Genomic DNA, 18,520 nt, shown 5'->3' with positions numbered 1-18,520 from the left:
CAACTGCTGCAACAACTGAACATTTGTTCAAAGATTGTTGGACAAGCACTTCATAAACTTTATACATCCATGTATGATAACGGCATCCTAAGGTTAGCAAGGAATATCACCTCTAATACTAATGTGTTGTATGGAGAATATAGGTTGCCAACTTGCTACCTTCAGGAAGGAGATATGGTGTACCAGCATACAATAAGGTCAGACTAAAGAGGTCCTTTGTCCACCAGTCGACCTTGAGGCTTAATCAGGATAAATAGCCAAAGGGTAATCAAAGCAGTGGATATTGCTCTTGTCTTCATGTCTTTATGTATGTAAATTGTCTTGTTCTTTGTTTTGTCAAATGTGTGTATATGTGTTCTGCATACTTGGCTGCTGTGTCGCAAGACAAATTTCTATATACTATATAGTACTATGTACTATATCATATCATATCAATTAGGATTAGGAAATAAAGTACATTCAGGATATTGTGTTGTATTGTATATGACCTACAGTAGGTCACATACATTTCACAGTGTGTCAATTCCAATATTAGAAAAAATAAAATTGATGATGAAAATGATGAAGACCAGTGAGGTCAAAACATGTTGGCAGTCGCCTTTTTAATTTAATAAAGGCTTCCCTCCTCTTTGTAACTTTGAGTTCCCAGATCGTCTCTTTGTTATCTATGCCTTGATCCCGTTTTGATCTGTGTAAAGTAAGTAAGTAGCCTTGCCGAGCCATGAGGCCCATAATGCAGGAGCCTATCTCCTGTTTCTGTAGCGTGAAGTACAAGTACACTAGTACACTAGTATGTCGCAGGGACTTACCCCCAATCCAACCCTTGATGCTGGGTGTCAAGCAGGGACTGGGTCCCATTTTTACAGTCTTTGGTATGACCCGGCCTGGGATCGAACCCCGACCTCCCAGTCTCAGGGCGGACAGTCTAACCACAAAGCCACTGATCTGTGTGAGCACCTTTTATCATCATTACTTTTTGACATGATGGGCTTTAATCTCATTCTCTCAAGAGGAACAAGTGCCTCATATTGTCAAACAGCACTAGAGAAAACTGCACACACTGGGTCCAAGCTAAACTAAGTGTTTTGCACTGTGACGAATTGCGACCCAGACCATTAGTTGATAAAACACCAACTTGTGTTGTCTCAAATATTCAAAGCAGAAGTGTCACTGGATTGAATGCCTGGCAGTTGCAGGATATCAGTTGAATGGAACCAGCCCTTATTCAAGCACACACACACACACACACACACACACACATATATATAAATATGAGAGCGAGCGAGAGAGAAAATAATATTTTTTTTCTCCCCTTTTTACCTCCTGATTTCCTGTTTTTGGCTATATAGAAGTGTATATTTGCACGTCTCTAAATGTTATGATGAATTGAAAATGGGTGGACCCTGTTGTAAACAAGTGTAATACTTTATGGCGTCGTCCACTCACAGTTGACAGTTTTTGTATTGAGTTGTACTTGAAATGTACTGTAATTCTGCAAACTGTTAATAAATACTTCAATCAATCAAAACTATCACATAAAAAAAAACAAGTAAAACACTCGTATAGATATAACACTTTGTATTTATTTGTTTGTATTTTTCCTTTTTCCTCCCATTACATTTTATAAGCACTTCACAACAATAGAACAATAGAGGTAAACATGGTAAATATGAAATAAAAGAACAGCTGATGGTCATTAATCCGAAAAGTACGAATTCCTTAATCCGAAAACTATACGCAAAACTATAAGCAATAAATAAAGTGATTGAGGGTAGTCATTTTCTCCTATTCAGTAGACCTACCGTACAAAAGGAAAATCTTAACTCAATGTCCTTTTGAGTGTGGTACGAAATTTTCAGTCCACCACCACTAAAGCCACATTACATCATGGCAATTTGAAGAGTCCATATTCTGCTCAATAATTCTGCAGGAAGGGGCAGTTTGACGCTGGCTGATTGTGCTCCATATCCCTTTGAGTGTGGCTGTGCTCCCTGTGTGTGCTTCAAGTTTTGTCTCATTAACCATATTCAAAACCATTTTTCCTCTTTTACATCAAACTCGGCATGACGGCCTCCGTGTGAATATAGGCAATGGGACTTTTCATTAGGTCCGTAGGTATATGTAAAGTAAACTCTCAGCGGGTTGTTCAGTGTGAACTCAGTCATTTGCGAGTCCTCTCGTGGTTCTCAGATCTCAAGGCATGATGATTCCCTGCAGTGTGGACTGGAGGCTGCTTCGGGAACTGCCAGATGACTCCAGGGCCTTGCTGTCTCTGGATTACACAACACATTATGGACAGTTTAAACACTATATAAACACCAATGTCATTACTGACTTAATATCAAATGACCACTGATACCAGACAGTTAAATAAAAAGAAGAAGAGAATAAAAGGATAGACCCATTCCCTGGTACAACTTTCAACCAACCACCACTGCATTAGCAACAGTGAATGTTGTAATAATGGTAAAGAAAGAAAAGCAGGTGTGCTTCCTCTGGAAACTGCACCTTGGTTAAAGCAGTGGGTGCTCAGCTTTAAATATAACTTAACAAAAATAAAATAAAAGATGCAAGCATGTTTTATTTTGGAGTGCCACTTTTTCCACGTTGTTGGTTTTTGAGTTAAAGGAGAATTCCATGCTAGAAGGCTTTCTTACCTTTATTTGTAGTCGTTACGTCCCCACCAAAGAGGTCCAGGTGTTATTTTGTGCAAAAGCTCCTTATTGGCTAATTCGCTTATTTCCATCGCTCATATATTTTTTTTGTATATATCCTCTCTTCATAATGTAAATAATATCCCAAGCGGCACACTTATTACTACTTATTTTGATGGAAATAAGCGAATTAGCACAACACCCCATAGCCCCATTCAATTCAATGCAATTCATTGAGGGCTTATGGTAGGGGAAATAGCCAATAAGGACACCTGGACCTCTTTGGTGGGGACGTAACAACTACAAAGAAAGGTAAGAAAGGTGAAAAAGCCTTCTAGCATGGAATTCTCCTTTAAGTGAATGTAATAATTTCAGTTCATTATCCAAGAAGGTGGTTTTAATCTGAAGTGGTACCTGGGAGGGAGCCGCCTGGTGTCTCACTCAGCCACGTCCTTACCGGGACATGAAGGCCTCCAGCACCGCTACGTTCTCCTTAGGGAAGTAGTCCTGTCTCACAACGTGCTCCAGAGCCTGGAGGTGACCAGGAACCACACGCACGGGTTTCACCTTGTCCTCGCTCTGTAGGGGCAGAGGATGAAGGCTTTAGGTTAGGACCAGGAAAAACATGCACAGGTTTCACCTTGTCCTCGCTCTGTCAGGGCAGAGGATGAAGGCGTTAGGTTAGGACGGAGAAAAGGAGAAGAGAAGTGAGAGGTTAGAAAATGGTTGAGTGGGAGACAGGAATGTAGTCTTTTTATGAGCAGGCTACATTAAAACAGGCTCAAAAAATCGTCAGTGATGTTACCCATGTTTTAAATGGCGAGTTTGTACTTCTGCCCTCTGGGAGAAGATACAAAGAACCAAGGTGGAAGTACATCAGATTAAAAAAATCGTTTGTATCAGCATCAACTAAGATGCTGAACAAGGCTCTGAAACAGCAGTAACTGCGTGAGGCTAGATTATCCACATCATGTGTGCAATTTGTGTAATGTTGTGTCTTCCTCTGTAATGTAGTTTTGTTGTCATTGATGTTTTATGTGTGGCTGTAGCTGTGGTGAAAGCCCAAGACAAATTTCCCTTGTGGACAATATAGTTTACCTTGACCTTGGAAAGGAAAGTAAGGGAAAATGGTGACTAGACAGAGGAAAAGGTTGAATAGTAGAGGGTCAAATGGATAAATAAAGACTAGGGTAAGTAACAGTGAGAGTCATGAACCCACACTGTAATGGCATGACTGACATGTTATCACAATAATTGATTTAAGCAATATTTACATGAGAGGGTGTGCTTTACTGTCATTAATGGCACGCCATGAATATGCCATTATTAGGTGTTCCATCATGCTTTTAAGCATACCTTGATAAGTCCGAGGAGCACTAACAAAGATGATACAAAGTTGTAACCTTGGAAGGATGGAGTGGCAAATGCTTTCTTCAGAACGGCATCTGTGCGGAACAAAACAGTGGAAATTCATCACAAAACCTTGGAAAGGCCGAAGGTAATAAAGTAAATTCATTTTAAAACAAAAAGCAAACAAAAGAACAGGTTGCTATAGGTCAAAGCAATTTGTCGTTAAGTGACTTAGTTTCCTCCATGCCTTTGTGTGTACAGTTAAACATATCTACGGTAATAGTGCAGGCTACACATACCAATACTGTCCAACACAGCGATCTTAACATCCTCATCATCGTCTTTGTACACGGAGGAGATTTTGAGGAAGGCCTCTGCTGTCTTCATGTCGTTGGACACATCCACCTGAACATGCAGGAAGGAAGGGATGTATCGATGACTGGACCTGAAGACCTCATGTCTCCAGCAAAGCACTTCCCTAAACATTTGCTACTACTGTACGTAGACAACAGAGCATCTATTTTCATTAAATAGGCCATGGTGTTCCCCTCCTACTCCGCACACCAACCTCATTCCTTATCTCACCATTCACTTCCGTCTATCTTTCTCTCTTTTCTACTTCTCATATCTCTCTTCTTTTCTCTTATGCTCATGAAATCCTTGCTGGCTATTACTACTATTTATTCTACTTAAAAAATATAACCTATACGGCGAAAGAAGAAGGTGTCAAAGTTCCAAGTGGGAGGTTGTTTTAGTTTAGTTTTGTTTAGTTTAAGTTTTTAGTTTTGTTTCAGTTTCAGTTTTGTGACCACTCAAATCAAATCGAAAACAATTCTGTCCATGTAGTATCAGAACTGTCCTGTTTCCCGTCTGTTCTCTGTCTATGTATTTGTATGTAAAAGAAGCATAACATATGTACTGCATTTCTTTTCCCTGTCTATACCCCTCTTCTATGCTTAATAAAAACTTTAAAACAGAAATAATGACTTATGTATTATTTATTACGGCAGAGTCCTAAAGTGGGCACAGGTTTGTGTGTGCGTGTATCTTATTTACCTGTTGTTCAATGAGCAGTGCTCTCTTGTCTCCCAGTTTGAGAAGCTTGTCGGGGGAAGGGAAACTGAGGAAGGACGAGACGTCAGGAGGTCGCGGGGCTGAGGGAGGCGTGGTCAACTGACCACCGGGGAGAGACAGGAGCAAAACGGCATCATCAAACTAGCCCATTTTGACCTGAGATCAGATTCTAAAAAGCTATGTTTCTATGTCAGTCGTTCTTTGATTTTTTTTGCAGACCTACAAGCTCATAGCGCGCCACCGAGTGGCGCGCTATGAGCTTGTAGGTCTGCTATTTTTCAATAGCTAAAGCATAACATAATGCTAACACCAAAAGGGGTTCCCGCCCAAAATGGGCTAGAGCGCTAAAATAACACGTCAACTCAAGACAGAGATAATGACTAGTAGCTTTAACAGATAATATATACCGGTACAATGATTTTATAGTAATGTCATTTTGTTTAAGGGGCATGTGCCGCATAGGCCTGATCTCAGGTCAGGTCATGTGCTGCATAGGCCTGATCTCAGGTCAGGTCATGTGCTGCATAGGCCTGATCTCAGGTCAGGTCATGTGCTGCATAGGCCTGATCTCAGGTCAGGTCATGTGCTGCATAGGCCTGATCTCAGGTCAGGTCATGTGCTGCATAGGCCTGATCTCAGGTCAGGTCATGTGCTGCATAGGCCTGATCTCAGGTCAGGTCATGTGCTGCATAGGCCTGATCTCAGGTCAGGTCATGTGCTGCATAGGCCTGATCTCAGGTCAGGTCATGTGCTGCATAGGCCTGATCTCAGGTCAGGTCATGTGCTGCATAGGCCTGATCTCAGGTCAGGTCATGTGCTGCATAGGCCTGATATCTGAAATATTAAAGTATTTCATCTTTGTTTACCTGGTTAACACCACTTCCCTCCTCCTCCTCCTCCTCTTCCTCTTCATCTTCTTCTTCTTCCTCCTCGTCCTCCTCGTCCTCCACATCATCATCGTCTTCATCATCATCTTCATCACCTTCCTCATCATCTTCCGGTTCACCCTCATCATCACTGCAGAAAATGAAAAAATGAGTTTAAGTCATTACACTGGCAGTGATTTAATACTATGTGCATTCACGGCCTAGCATCTGTTACACAATATAATTGTAAAAGCTGTCGGACGTAGAAAAGATTCACGCCTGCAAGAAATGGGATAGCGAGAGCATCAAGCATCAAAACAGGAGGTAGATTAAACGGGTGCAGTACTTAGTTTAGACAGTTTTTGGTTAGACCAGTCATTAGTCCTACAACAACAAACTTACTCAAACCCTCACCCTAAACCTAGCCTGGGCACCATTTCATTTCGGTATATGACCCGGGCTGGAGCCGGATGATATGCTTAGGTCATGTTGTAGGCAATGGTTTGCCTACAACAAACAGGAAGCTGTTTGTTGCTTCCTGTTTGAACAAAAGCAATAAAAGCTCTCGTAAAGCGAGAGGGAAAAGGAAGTTGTCGCCGCCTGTTCATCCCGTCTGGCGACTACAAAACAATACTACAACATGACGTAACCACATCATCCGGCCCCAGCCCGGATCATACGGACTTTTGAAACAGAGACCAGGCTTTCCTCCGAGGCGGTGAGGCGAGGTTACCCTAAACCTAACCTCCCACGGGGCAGCACACCTAAACCTAACCTTAACCCATGTCTAACCAATGACTAGTCTAAACTAAGTATGCACCCCGATTAAACCGGGAACATTTCGATTTCCAAGTGCCGTGACCTGGGTCATGTCCCAACAGCGCCGACTGTGCAATCACTGCGGTGTTTACTCATCGTGCAAAGTAAACAGCTACTTTTCAACACATATACACCTATACACAAAAGGCTTTTCTACTGCGACGTCTGACTCAACTGATCTACCGACATTATTAAGTCGTTTGTGGCCTTTACTACTTGGGCGGGAACCCCTTTTGGTGTTAGCATTATGTTATGCTTTAGCTATTGAAAAATAGCAGATCTACAAGCTCATAGCGCGCCACCGAGTGGCGCGCTATGAGCTTGTAGGTCTGCTATTTTTGAAAAATCGAAGAACGACTGACATGGAAACATAGCTTTTTCAGAAAACTGTCAGGATGTAGAAGACATTTTTAGGATCTGATCTCGGGTCAAAATGGGTTAAAGTAGTATGGAAAATTGGCTAAATTCTATGTAACCAAACACTGCATACCTCAGGGATCCTAACAAATCTCCCATGTTCATACTGTCCATGATTTCTCTCAGGGCCTCACAGCCTTCCTCACCTAGGGCGTTACCTAAAGAAATAGGAGGCAAAATATGAAAATAAAAACACTAATAAGGCTATGAAGATATTAGATATACATTATCTCTATACAATAACACTGTGGTATGCCGAATTCCACGGAAGAAAAAAGCATGCCAACACAAGTAATACAAAATATAGAACATATTCATAAAAATGGGCATACTTATGTGTATATAAAGCCTGTTTATCTACTTTTTGTATATAGAACCAGAAATAGTGCAAACAGAGTCATGTGTTTTGCATGAATGCATGAATCGAGGAGACTGCGAAGTGCCGCACCGGCAAACAACATTCGGCCAAAATGTCTTCTCAGTACAGGGCTGTGTAAAATGGAATGGACTTCCTCTGCATATACTGTAAGGGAACGTGCTACATTTTCCTCTTTTAAATACAATCTGAAAAAATGGTTGCTTGAAAACCAAAGCTGCAACCATTCATGACAAAGACTTTTGTATGCTGTGTTAAGAGAGATTATCAGAGTAAATCTACCCTAATAATAGTTTTATCTAATAGTTTAATCTTTTCTTATTTCTTATTCTTACTACCGGTAGTCTTATTACGTTTGAAATGTACTAGGTATTTGTATGCTATGTCCTGTATGTCAGTCTTGTTTGTATTGTTTGATGTTTGATGTCTGGGGACTGCAGAACAAGTCTTGCTAAATCTGGAATATTTACACTGCATTTTTAATGTAATGTTCATCAATATACACTGTCCCGACCAAATAAACGAATAAAGAAAGAAATACCATTCAGGTCTAGCTTCTCCAGCTGGGCGTGGCCCTTCACTGCATGTGCTACTGCCAGAGCAGCTTCCTCTGTGATCTCTCCAAAAGACAGGTTCAGCTCCTATATCGACAGGTTACAACATGTAAGGGTTAGACGACCTCTCCTCTCTTTTCCTGCATCCTTCTTCCTTTTTAACAGTGGCGTGCACAGACATTTAGAGGGGCAGGTGCTACGAGCTTGTAGGTCTGCTATTTTATTTATTTATCGAAGAACCACTGACATAGAAACCTATAGCTTTAGATTGTGGGGGCCTAAATAATATAGTAGAAGCGTTTTTGCTCATAGATTTGATCAATGTCACCATGGTCCACACACTAAAAATTAAGAAAAAAAAGAAAACGTTTTTGCACATTTACAACATTTTATGGTGATTTATTTTTGTATTATTTACTATAGTCTTAATAAACCCCAGGAAATTACATCTGGCCACAGAAGATCACAGGATCTACTGAATGTGAAGGTAGCCTACATAGGCTCAATATGTCAGTTTGTCACATTCAATAGATCCTGTGATCTTTTGTGGCCAGATGTAATTTCTTGGGGTTTATTAGGACTACAGTAAATAATAAATAAATAAATCGCCATAATATTTCATAAAACAATACATATTTAGCCCCATGCTCGAATGCCCCCGCCCCCCTGTCAAAAACAGCTGAAATCCCTAAAACGAAAGAAAGCAGCAAATGAAAAGAAATCTTCTTTTACTTTCTCTAATAACAACCTAAAACATGAACCTTGGTTGAAAAAAACTAAAGTTGTCCTTTATCAACAACCTCAAGTAAAGATCTATCAAATCAATGTCACCGTACAGATGAGATCGGTACAATATCAGTTTATCATCGACATTTAGACCATGTTGTGTCTATAATTATTTCAAGTCTGTGTATTATAATGCTTTTACCTTTAGACTTGGTAAGTCTGTGTATTATAATGCCTTTACCTTTAGACTTGGTAAGTCTGTGTATTATAATGCTTTTACCTTTAGACTTGGTAAGTCTGTGTATTATAATGCCTTTACCTTTAGACTTGGTAAGTCTGTGTATTATAATGCTTTTACCTTTAGACTTGGTAAGTCTGTGTATTATAATGCTTTTACCTTTAGACTTGGTAAGTCTGTGTATTATAATGCCTTTACCTTTAGACTTGGTAAGTCTGTGTATTATAATGCTTTTACCTTTAGACTTGGTAAGTCTGTGTATTATAATGCCTTTACCTTTAGACTTGGTAAGTCTGTGTATTATAATGCCTTTACCTTTAGACTTGGTAAGTCTGTGTATTATAATGCCTTTACCTTTAGACTCGGTAAGTCTGTGTATTATAATGCTTTTACCTTTAGACTCGGCAGTCCTTCTGATAGCGTCTCTGCGATAGCCATGGCTCCTTCAGACCGCACCAGGCAGTCTCCAAAGTTTATCACCTGCACGTTGCGTAAATGTTTCAGGGCCTAAGAAGAGGGATACAGATTTGTGTAGCGTTACAAAGGTTTGCAGTGATTTTAATGCTTTTTAGCCCTTTTTTTCTCCCCTGCAAAATGCAAATGCAGTATTGAACAAAGCAACGCTTACTCACTCGTAAAAGTTTTAAAAACTAAATTGAAAGAAAGTTATGGTATTCCCCATTGTATTTATGAATACGTTGATTGATCTCCAGCTTTGTAGATCAACCAATTGGGGTGACTGTGGCTCAAGAGGTAGAGCAGGTCGTCCAATGATCCATGGGTCGGCGGTTCGAATCCCCGCTCCTCCTGTCTACATGTCGAAGTGTCCTTGGGCAAGACACTGAACCCCAAATTGCTCCCGATGTGCAATTTGCATGGCTTCCGCCGCAATCGGTGTATGAATGTGTGTGTGAATAGGTGAATGTAATGCACAATCTATGTAAAGCGCCTTGGATAAAGGCACTATATAAATGCACCATTTACCATTTAAAGGTATATTCAGTGATTTCACTCAAAAAACCTTAGGTTTCTTTTTTGGCTGTGGGACCCAACCTTTCGTCCAATCAGGATAGAGAGTCAAAAACGAAAACTAAGGTTTTTTGACCCCCAGGGGTTAACTGGGGACAGGAAGGAACTCCTTATATGGCCAGCACACTCTATAGTAGGGAGGATTATCACAACAAAACAAAAAAATAAGTGATATTTGAATTAAGTGAAATCACTGAATATACCTTTAACCAATTGATTCACAAATAAAATGGGATGTTCACATTACTCATGTTTTTCGTTACGTCCGTTCAACAAAGCTGGTCTCCACAGTAACGTACCTGTGCCATGGCGATAGCCCCCCTCTGCTAACGTACCTGTGCCATGGCGATAGCCCCCCTCTTGGTCTCCACAGTAACGTACCTGTGCCATGGCGATAGCCCCCCCTCTTGGTCTCCACAGTGCTAACGTACCTGTGCCATGGCAATAGCCCCCCTCTTGGTCTCCACAGTAACGTACCTGTGCCATGGCGATCGCCGATAGCCCCCCTCTTGGTCTCCACAGTGCTAACATACCTGTGCCATGGCGATAGCCCCCCTCTTGGTCTCCACAGTAACGTACCTGTGCCATGGCGATAGCCCCCCTCTTGGTCTCCACAGTGCTAACATACCTGTGCCATGGCGATAGCCCCCCTCTTGGTCTCCACAGTAACGTACCTGTGCCATGGCGATAGCCCCCCCTCTTGGTCTCCACAGTGCTAACGTACCTGTGCCATGGCAATAGCCCCCCTCTTGGTCTCCACAGTAACGTACCTGTGCCATGGCGATCGCCGATAGCCCCCCTCTTGGTCTCCACAGTGCTAACATACCTGTGCCATGGCAATAGCCCCCCTCTTGGTCTCCACAGTGCTAACGTACCTGTGCCATGGCAATAGCCCCCCTCTTGGTCTCCACAGTAACGTACCTGTGCCATGGCAATAGCCCCCCTCTTGGTCTCCACAGTAACGTACCTGTGCCATGGCGATCGCCGATAGCCCCCCTCTTGGTCTCCACAGTGCTAACATACCTGTGCCATGGCGATAGCCCCCCTCTTGGTGAAGGTGTTGTCGTTCAGGTTGAGGACACGGAGGCCTGGGTTGTGCTCCATGGCGTTGGCCAACGCCGTCACGCCGCCGTGGTTGATGCCGTTCTGGGGCATGTGAACCTCCTCCAGGCTGCCCATCAGCTGGGAAGTAATTCAACCATTTAGACCAGAGTTAAAAAAACGTTCACTTTGAAAGAATATATATTCAAAGATTTGCAACAAATTTTTACAAATTAAAAGAAAATAGCAGACCTACAAGCTCATAGCACGCCACTCGGTGGCGCGCTATGAAAAAATTATGAAAAAATTGGCTATATGCCAATTTCTTTCAACCGCCCATCGTCTGACAAATATTCGCCGATTAACGATGTATTCGTGTCATAAAAGTAAAGTGAGAACAGCTCACTGCAGGTCGCAAAAAAGCCAGATCTACAAGCTCTCAAGGCGCCGCGTCCTGCCTGTTTTTGCAGCTCCGTTCGCTAGGCGTTGAGAGCTTGTAGATCAGTCTGTTTCTGCAGTGCAGCTGCGCAAGTGCGCAGCCAGGGTAACTTGCTCCCTTGCCTCCCCGCACCGGCGGTCAGTCCGAGGCTCGGAGCGGAGTGCACAAGCTGCTGCGGCCGGGCTGCTGCTGATCTACAAGCTCTCAAGGCATCGCGTCCTGCCTGTTTTTGCAGTGCCGTTCGCTACGCGTTGAGAGCTTGTAGATCTGTCTATTTTTGCAGCGCTGGTGTCGGTGTTCGTTCACGTTGTCAATAAAAATAACTTAGATTACAGGCGGATATGAAGTTCAATCAGGGGGATTTTTATGGATCAAAAGGCGCAAATACTTCGGCGTTATGCTCCAAACGGTATATTAATGTAAAGCCCTCAAAAGGAGCTCCAAAATGCAGTTACGTGTCAACTGTTACCTGGAAGGCCTGCGCCAGAGCTGTGGCAGCGTCGTTCTCCAGGCGGTTCCTGCCTGCGATGAACACCTTCAGGCGGAGCGGGGCGCCCAAGGCACTGGACTTCTCATGGCACTCCGTCAGTGCAGCAGCCAAGATCTGTACACACAAACACGGAGAATTATTTATTTTATTAGCCCATTCTGACCTGAGATCAGATTCTAAAAATGTCTTCTACATCCTGACAGTTTTCTGAAAAAGCTATGTTTCTATGTCAGTCGTTCTTCGGTTTTTCCAAAAATAGCAGACCTACAAGCTCGTAGCGCGCCACTCGGTGGCGCGCTATGAGCTTGTATATCTGCTATTTTTCAATAGCTAAAGCATAACATGAAGCCAAAAGGGGTTCCCGCCCAAAATGGGTTTAGGGCTGTTCACAAAGTTCACCGTTTGGTTCAAAACGAGTGTCCAGTACTGTACCTTTTTTGACACAGCAAACAAGTTCACATCGCAGTGAAATTTCCTTGATTTTAAACTTTTTTTAAACTACCCACAAAGTATGTACGTTTTTGTATATCCGTTTTTGTCCACTCTAGCAGGGGGGACGGACGGACGGGGCCATTATAATTAGTCATCGTTTAGGAGTTTGGGTGGTAGTTCAGTATTTTGCATTAGTCTCTGGAATATTTTATACAAGAACTATGGAGAATAAATGAAAATACCAATAGAAATTAGAAAGACAAAAAACTAAACTGTATCCTCACAAAATAAATAAATCAAGACTATTGCATAAGCCTACTACATACATAGTAGTTAAACAAATTCAAGTCTGTTCTTAATGGACTCGTGAAGAGATAGTGTAACAGGGCTCAATTACATCAAGCATGTTCGTAAAACCTTGCGTTTACAAAACAGAAATGTCTTATATCTGTGGGGCAATAAATGTGCCAATTGCCATGGTGATTTATTTTTGCCCTGTATTCTCATTGACACAATGCAATGGAGGACCAGCCTAGCCAACCGGGCGAGGAGAAGGACCAGGAGGCCCAGCCTGATATGAGGAGAAAGAGGAGGGAGAAGGGGAGAGCGTGCAGAGAAGGATTCTGCTGAGAAAGAGGAGCAGTAGGAGGAGAAGGATGAAGGACAAGAGGCAGGGAAACGAGAAGATCTGGCGTTTCAAATGACAAGGGACAGAATCCTAAAGGAGGGGGAGGATGAAGAGGAGGGGTTTGGTGAGGATGAGGAGCAGCCGGAGTCTGCAGAGAGGAAGGAGCGCAACACGGACAGAAGAGACTATAGAGCGTCGCAGTCCCGCCCCCTACCAGGGCCCAGGAAATTATTCTCCGTTAATTTTCCTCATAGACATTTCAGAAAGTATTTATTTAAAGACGTTTACACCGTGGACAAAGCCAACTCTTGTCATGACAAATCATGACAACAAACAAAAATTTTCGGGCCAAACAAAGAATTAGAAAGTAGTAAAAAACGGCAGGTTAGAACACTTTTTTTGTTGTTTTTCTTCTATGATTAATTTCATGGGCCTGGCGTCGTCATGAAAGCGGGCGGGACTGCGACGCTCTATTGGGGAACCTAATTTGGATAGGGACACATGATCTGATGCAGGACAATATAGAAGATAGAAGAGGGGTCTGTTCCAAACCAAATACTGTACTCATTCATTCGACCCATAAATCCCAGTCGAAATGGGGGAATATGTTGTGAAATAAAAAAAATCAGATTCTAAGACTGGAATTAGGGGAAAAAGCCTTATATCTTAGTTAAAACCATTCCATGATTTCCCCGTGCCCACAGATGTGAATACGGAATTTTTATTCACCACCCCTCTAAATGTAGCTTTTAGCATAGGTTCAATAAGGAAGATCCATTCCTAACCATTCCATTCGGCCTTCAGCGTCATAATAGTCTACGTCATTTCCGTTCCCACACTGTTCAAAGCTCGTTCATTCACAAAACCAAGCGCGAGCACTTTCGCACCAGCCAACCAGCGATTAGGCTCATTCTTTAAAATGCCTCGTCTCTAACTAAACCGGTCATTCTCGTTTCAGCCCAGCGACCAACCCACCTCCATCCCCCGCTCCACATCGCTAAATTCCTCGAGCCGAAGGGGAAGTGGGCCTTGCATCTGCTCTACCACCATCAGGGTCTAGACTCCATTCTCTCCCTATCAAATGTTATGCCTGCTAAAATGCTCATGGGAGTCTAATCGCCAAAACAATCTTTGCAATAAACATTTTGCCATCTTGCCCGCTCCAAATGCTGCCAAAAGAATCCTTTCTAAATAAACATTTACCCCATTTTGGGTGGGACTGGGAACCCCTTTTGGTGTTAGCATTATGTTATGCTTTAGCTATTGAAAAATAGCAGATCTACACAGAGTGGCGCGCTATGAGCTTGTAGGTATTTTTGAAAAATCGAAGAACGACTGACATAGAAACATAGCTTTTTCAGAAAACTGTCAGGATGTAGAAGACATTTTTAGAATCTGATCTCAGGTCAAAATGGGTTAAATTATATTATATTATATCATATTGGTGTGATCTCTCCTTTATTGAACCATTGCCTGCAAAATTCACAGCGATTACCAGACCTGCTGGCTTGAACAATGGTCGGTCTCTCACCTTGCCCCCGCCGATGCCCATGCCACAGTTGTTGAGCCGCAGTTCTTGTAGTGTGTGGCAGGCAGAGCTTTTGAGTAGCTTCTCGATGCCCTTCACCCCGTCGGGTCCAAAGGCATTGTCACTGAGATCTAGAACGGTGAGCCTGGCGCCGGCCAGCTTCACGGCATCACCGAGAGAATTCTACAATAGGACACAAGAATAACATAATTATGAAAAGGGTAGAATCAGAATGGTGTGAAAGGGACAGGGAAGGGAATTGATTGATTGATTGAAATATTTATTAACAGTTTGCAGAATTACAGTACATTTCAAGCACAAACTCAATACAAAGACTGTTAACTGTGAGTGGACGACCCAATTAATATAAGCATTACAATTGTTTACAAGAGGGTCCACCATGTTCAATTCATCAAAACATTTAGAGACGTACAAATAGACACTTCTATATAGTCAAAGAACAGAACAGGATTTCATCATAAAGGAGGTAAAAATGGAAAAGAAACGTATACAGTTGGATGAATGCAGAGCGAATGCAGGTTTAGGAATAGTACATCATGACCCAGGGAAATCAAAGTAGGAGATTTACAAAGGAGAGCGTCGCTGAGAAAATGATTCACAGGGTTTCAACAAAGGGGCTTGAGACATTTCTGGTTAAGATTGATGAGGTATACCCAGGGGGGCAGTCAGACAGATATTTTGTGAAGCCACTAAGGAAATCGTAGTTCATATAATGGCCTGTTGTGGCGCTGTCATTGGACCCAGAAAAACCCATAGCCCCATAGAAGTCCATGTATTTGGGCCCAACTTCACCTAGACTGTATTACCTTAATAAACATGGTCATGAATACTTTCTGCTTCCAGTCACTAGTTTAAAGTCTCATTTCTAATGTCATAATATTCTTTTTGGAAAATTATGGTCACATTAATTAAAAAAATGACCACAAAGTCGCGTATGTTCTGAGGGGCGTGGCTACCGTTACAGTCTATGATCGGGATTCCCCTCCCACTCGAGTCAAAATAAAAACCAACGGAGAAGAAGGGGGGAAGTCCCGCCTCGTTGTCTGGGCCAGCCAATGGCCAGCTGGACCAAAACGGAGCCAGCCAATGGCCAGCTGGGCCAAAACGGATCTAGAAAGATGGCGACTTACAGTGCAGGAATAACAGGCTTCATTTTACGTCCATGTTAGACCCGGGGAACGCTTTGTCCAAATTTTTTACAGTCTATGGGTATACCTCAGCAGAAAAGATAATGAAAAGAAGCCTAAAATACATTTTGGCTGTTGTCTCATGAATGAAAGTGTCTCATAATGTAAGGTGTAATGTATATTAACAAATATAGGACACTTTTCCTGAATTCATGCAATAAATGGCTTGGTTACAAACGGTACGAACAGACATTAGAAGCAGTGTCTCACCAAGGCTGCAGGGATCTCAGAGCGTAGGCGTCCAGTGAACATGTCACTCCAGTAACAATACTGAAAAACAGAGATATGAGATGCAAATTTCCTTTTTTCAAAAGTGTAAAAAGCCAAGTAATGTTCTAATCTACATAAACCCAAGTGATAATGGTTTTAAACCCCCAAATTGTGATGGAGCATGCAGGGATTTAGGGCCGATTCATACTATTACTATTTTACCGCTGTTTCGGCGCTGTAGTGCCGAAATGATTTTGGCTCGTCAGAAATTTTCAGTAGCACCGAAGAGCCGACTTTAGTACCCACCCCCCCGAACCTCAAATTACGTCACATTGTAGTCTCTACAGAGCCGAACCGACTTTTATTCGGCTCTAAAATAGGACTATGAATCAGCCCTTAGACTGTCTGGGCCCTGCCTGCCAGCCACAAAAAAATATATATACATGAGTGAAAAAGAGAACAAACCTTTAAATCATTCTTGGTCTCAAGGGCCTTCGCGATGGCCTGCGCTGCCTCCACCCCGATGGTGTTTCCCTCCAACCGTAGAGCTTGTAAACCCTGGAACTCCTTTATCTCCCGCACTATTTCTTCCACTGAAGGTGAGGGCCAGGAGGAGACGGAAAGTAGAAAGGGTTAAAGATGACAGACAGTACTGTAAAGCGTTATTCATAGTCTGGATTTTCGGTGGTGAGGTGAGGTGACCACCGAACTACAACATGACGTCACGAGCCTCGGTGAAGAGCAAACCACCGCCCCAGCCCTTCTCTCTGTTTTTACTCACCACCACTCAACGTTATTCCAGCTCCGGTGGTCAGCTCACCACTGGAGCGGTGGTTTGATTGATTGATTGATTGAAATATTTATTAACAGTTTGCAGAATTACAGTACATTTCAAGCACAAAGACTGTTAACTGTGAGTGGAAGACCCAATTAAGCATTACACTCGTTTACAAGAGGGTCCACCATGTTCAATTAATCAACACATTTAAAGAGACGTACAAATAAAACTTAGCTACAATCATTATCATTTATCGTGTTGTTCGCTGGCATCGATAAATAATAGTGTTGGTAGAATAGATACCAGGGAGAGGTGGATGTCACTCACCAGAAGCAGCATTATCCAGCTTCCTTCCTTGACCTTTGTAGCTCAACTCTAGAGACTCCTCCACTCCAGCCTTGGCCAAAGAGTCGGCCAACTGTGCAACAATATCTGTCGCCATGTCAGGACATCTATAGACAAAAACAAAATTTGACTTGCATTAAATCTTGTCAACACTATGGCTGGCTGCCTAGTACTATATACGTCCAGACGGTCCAGAAATCATCATCACAAGAATGTAATCCGAGGGGAACTGACCGTAAACGTAATCATAGCTCTGAATAAATCAAGGACAACGGTGTTGTAAATAGATCTACTATATTATGCATCTAGCTAATGATGTCAGGCTGGGACTGACAGGGGGACATTGATTGATTGATTGAAATATTTATTAACAGTTTGTAGAATTACAGTACATTTCAAGCACAATACAGTGAGTGGACGACCCAATTAAGCATTACACTTGTTTACAACAGGGTCCACATTGTTCAATTCATCAAAACATTTAGAGACATACAAATACACTTCTATGCAGTTAAAGAACAGAACAGGAATTCATCATATAGGAAGCAAAAAGGGGAAAGATACATATACAGTGAGGGGAAAAGGGGGGGGCAACGTGTCTATGAAACAGCTGACATGCCGTTTTTCATAGAAAACGGTAGCTAACCGGGGGCAAATGTTGCTTCAAATACCTAATACAAATAAATACCTGAACCTATGAACATTTAACGACACTGACGGCACAAATAAACGTTGTTGACGACGACTGTCATTCAACCCCCGAGTAATTAGCAGGTTAACGCACCAGCCCCACATTAGTGTGTTATTGTTTAGCAACGTTTAGCTAGCTTAGCTATAGCTGCTAACCGGGTGTAGCTTCCACCATGGCTTTGCCTGCATGGCCTTTCCAGTCGTTTCTAGAAAGTACGTACGATAAACAAACTTCACATTCTCTACTGTGTATTTGTGCGGATATAACGTGTACTTTCCGTACGGTTTTCCTTACCCAACTGAAATGTCACCACCGGTTCACCGTACAACAAAAATAACAACAACAGTCGTGCACACTCGTGCTTGTGCTAGTGTGCGTGTGTGTGTGTGTGCTAGCAAGTTTCACACACTCCCGCTCGTTCCTGATGTTCAAAACTCCTGTCTGCGACTCTGTGTGTGAGTGTGTGCGCGTGTGTGTGTGCGCAGCAAGCCACTAGCAACCATGATGATCCAGCCCAGAGCCTTAGAAATATATATATAATATAATGTCTATAATAATAATAATATAATTAATATAACTATATTAATATAATTTAATTGAATGATATATAATTTAATTAATTATAAT

General features: G+C 42.3%; 1 protein-coding gene across 2 annotated transcripts; it reads right to left on the bottom strand.

The window, feature by feature from the left end:
* Positions 1 to 1,563: 1,563 nt before the first annotated feature.
* On the bottom strand, positions 1,564 to 18,307 carry LOC310869926 (ran GTPase-activating protein 1-like). 2 transcript variants are annotated; one of them, XM_083780912.1, is made up of 16 exons: positions 18,188 to 18,307; positions 17,185 to 17,309; positions 16,545 to 16,672; positions 16,080 to 16,139; positions 14,665 to 14,844; positions 12,053 to 12,187; positions 11,127 to 11,285; positions 9,468 to 9,581; positions 8,098 to 8,197; positions 7,254 to 7,338; positions 5,945 to 6,095; positions 5,061 to 5,177; positions 4,304 to 4,409; positions 4,011 to 4,099; positions 3,069 to 3,233; positions 1,564 to 2,272 (listed from the first exon to the last, which is right to left on the bottom strand). In XM_083780912.1, exons 2-15 carry the CDS (start codon positions 17,297 to 17,299, stop codon positions 3,108 to 3,110), a joined length of 1,665 nt encoding a protein of 554 aa, XP_083637038.1. In that variant the 5' UTR covers positions 17,300 to 17,309; positions 18,188 to 18,307; the 3' UTR covers positions 1,564 to 2,272; positions 3,069 to 3,107. The 2 variants fall into 2 exon arrangements, with proteins under 2 accessions (XP_083637038.1, XP_083637037.1); XM_083780911.1 differs by having other exon boundaries at positions 3,112 to 3,233.
* Between the last annotated feature and the right edge of the window lie 213 nt (positions 18,308 to 18,520).

The sequence above is a fragment of the Protomyctophum parallelum genome (genome assembly GCF_964188405.1).
Source record: "Protomyctophum parallelum genome assembly, chromosome: 13".
In the NCBI taxonomy this organism is placed as follows: Eukaryota; Metazoa; Chordata; class Actinopteri; order Myctophiformes; family Myctophidae; genus Protomyctophum; species Protomyctophum parallelum.
Note: the sequence above shows the minus strand (reverse complement) of the source record. Positions and strands in the feature narration are given on the sequence as shown.

Excerpts from the sequence above, each read along its gene's own strand:
- LOC310869926 (XM_083780911.1), bottom strand. The coding sequence starts at position 17,299 with ATGGCGACAGATATTGTTGCACAGTTGGCCGACTCTTTGGCCAAGGCT. Across the intron at positions 12,188-14,664 it reads TGGGCATCGGCGGGGGCAAG|ATCTTGGCTGCTGCACTGAC; the intron begins GTGAGAGACCGA and ends TTGTGTGTACAG. Across the intron at positions 9,582-11,126 it reads GGGCTATCGCCATGGCACAG|GCCCTGAAACATTTACGCAA; the intron begins GTATGTTAGCAC and ends CCCTCTTCTTAG.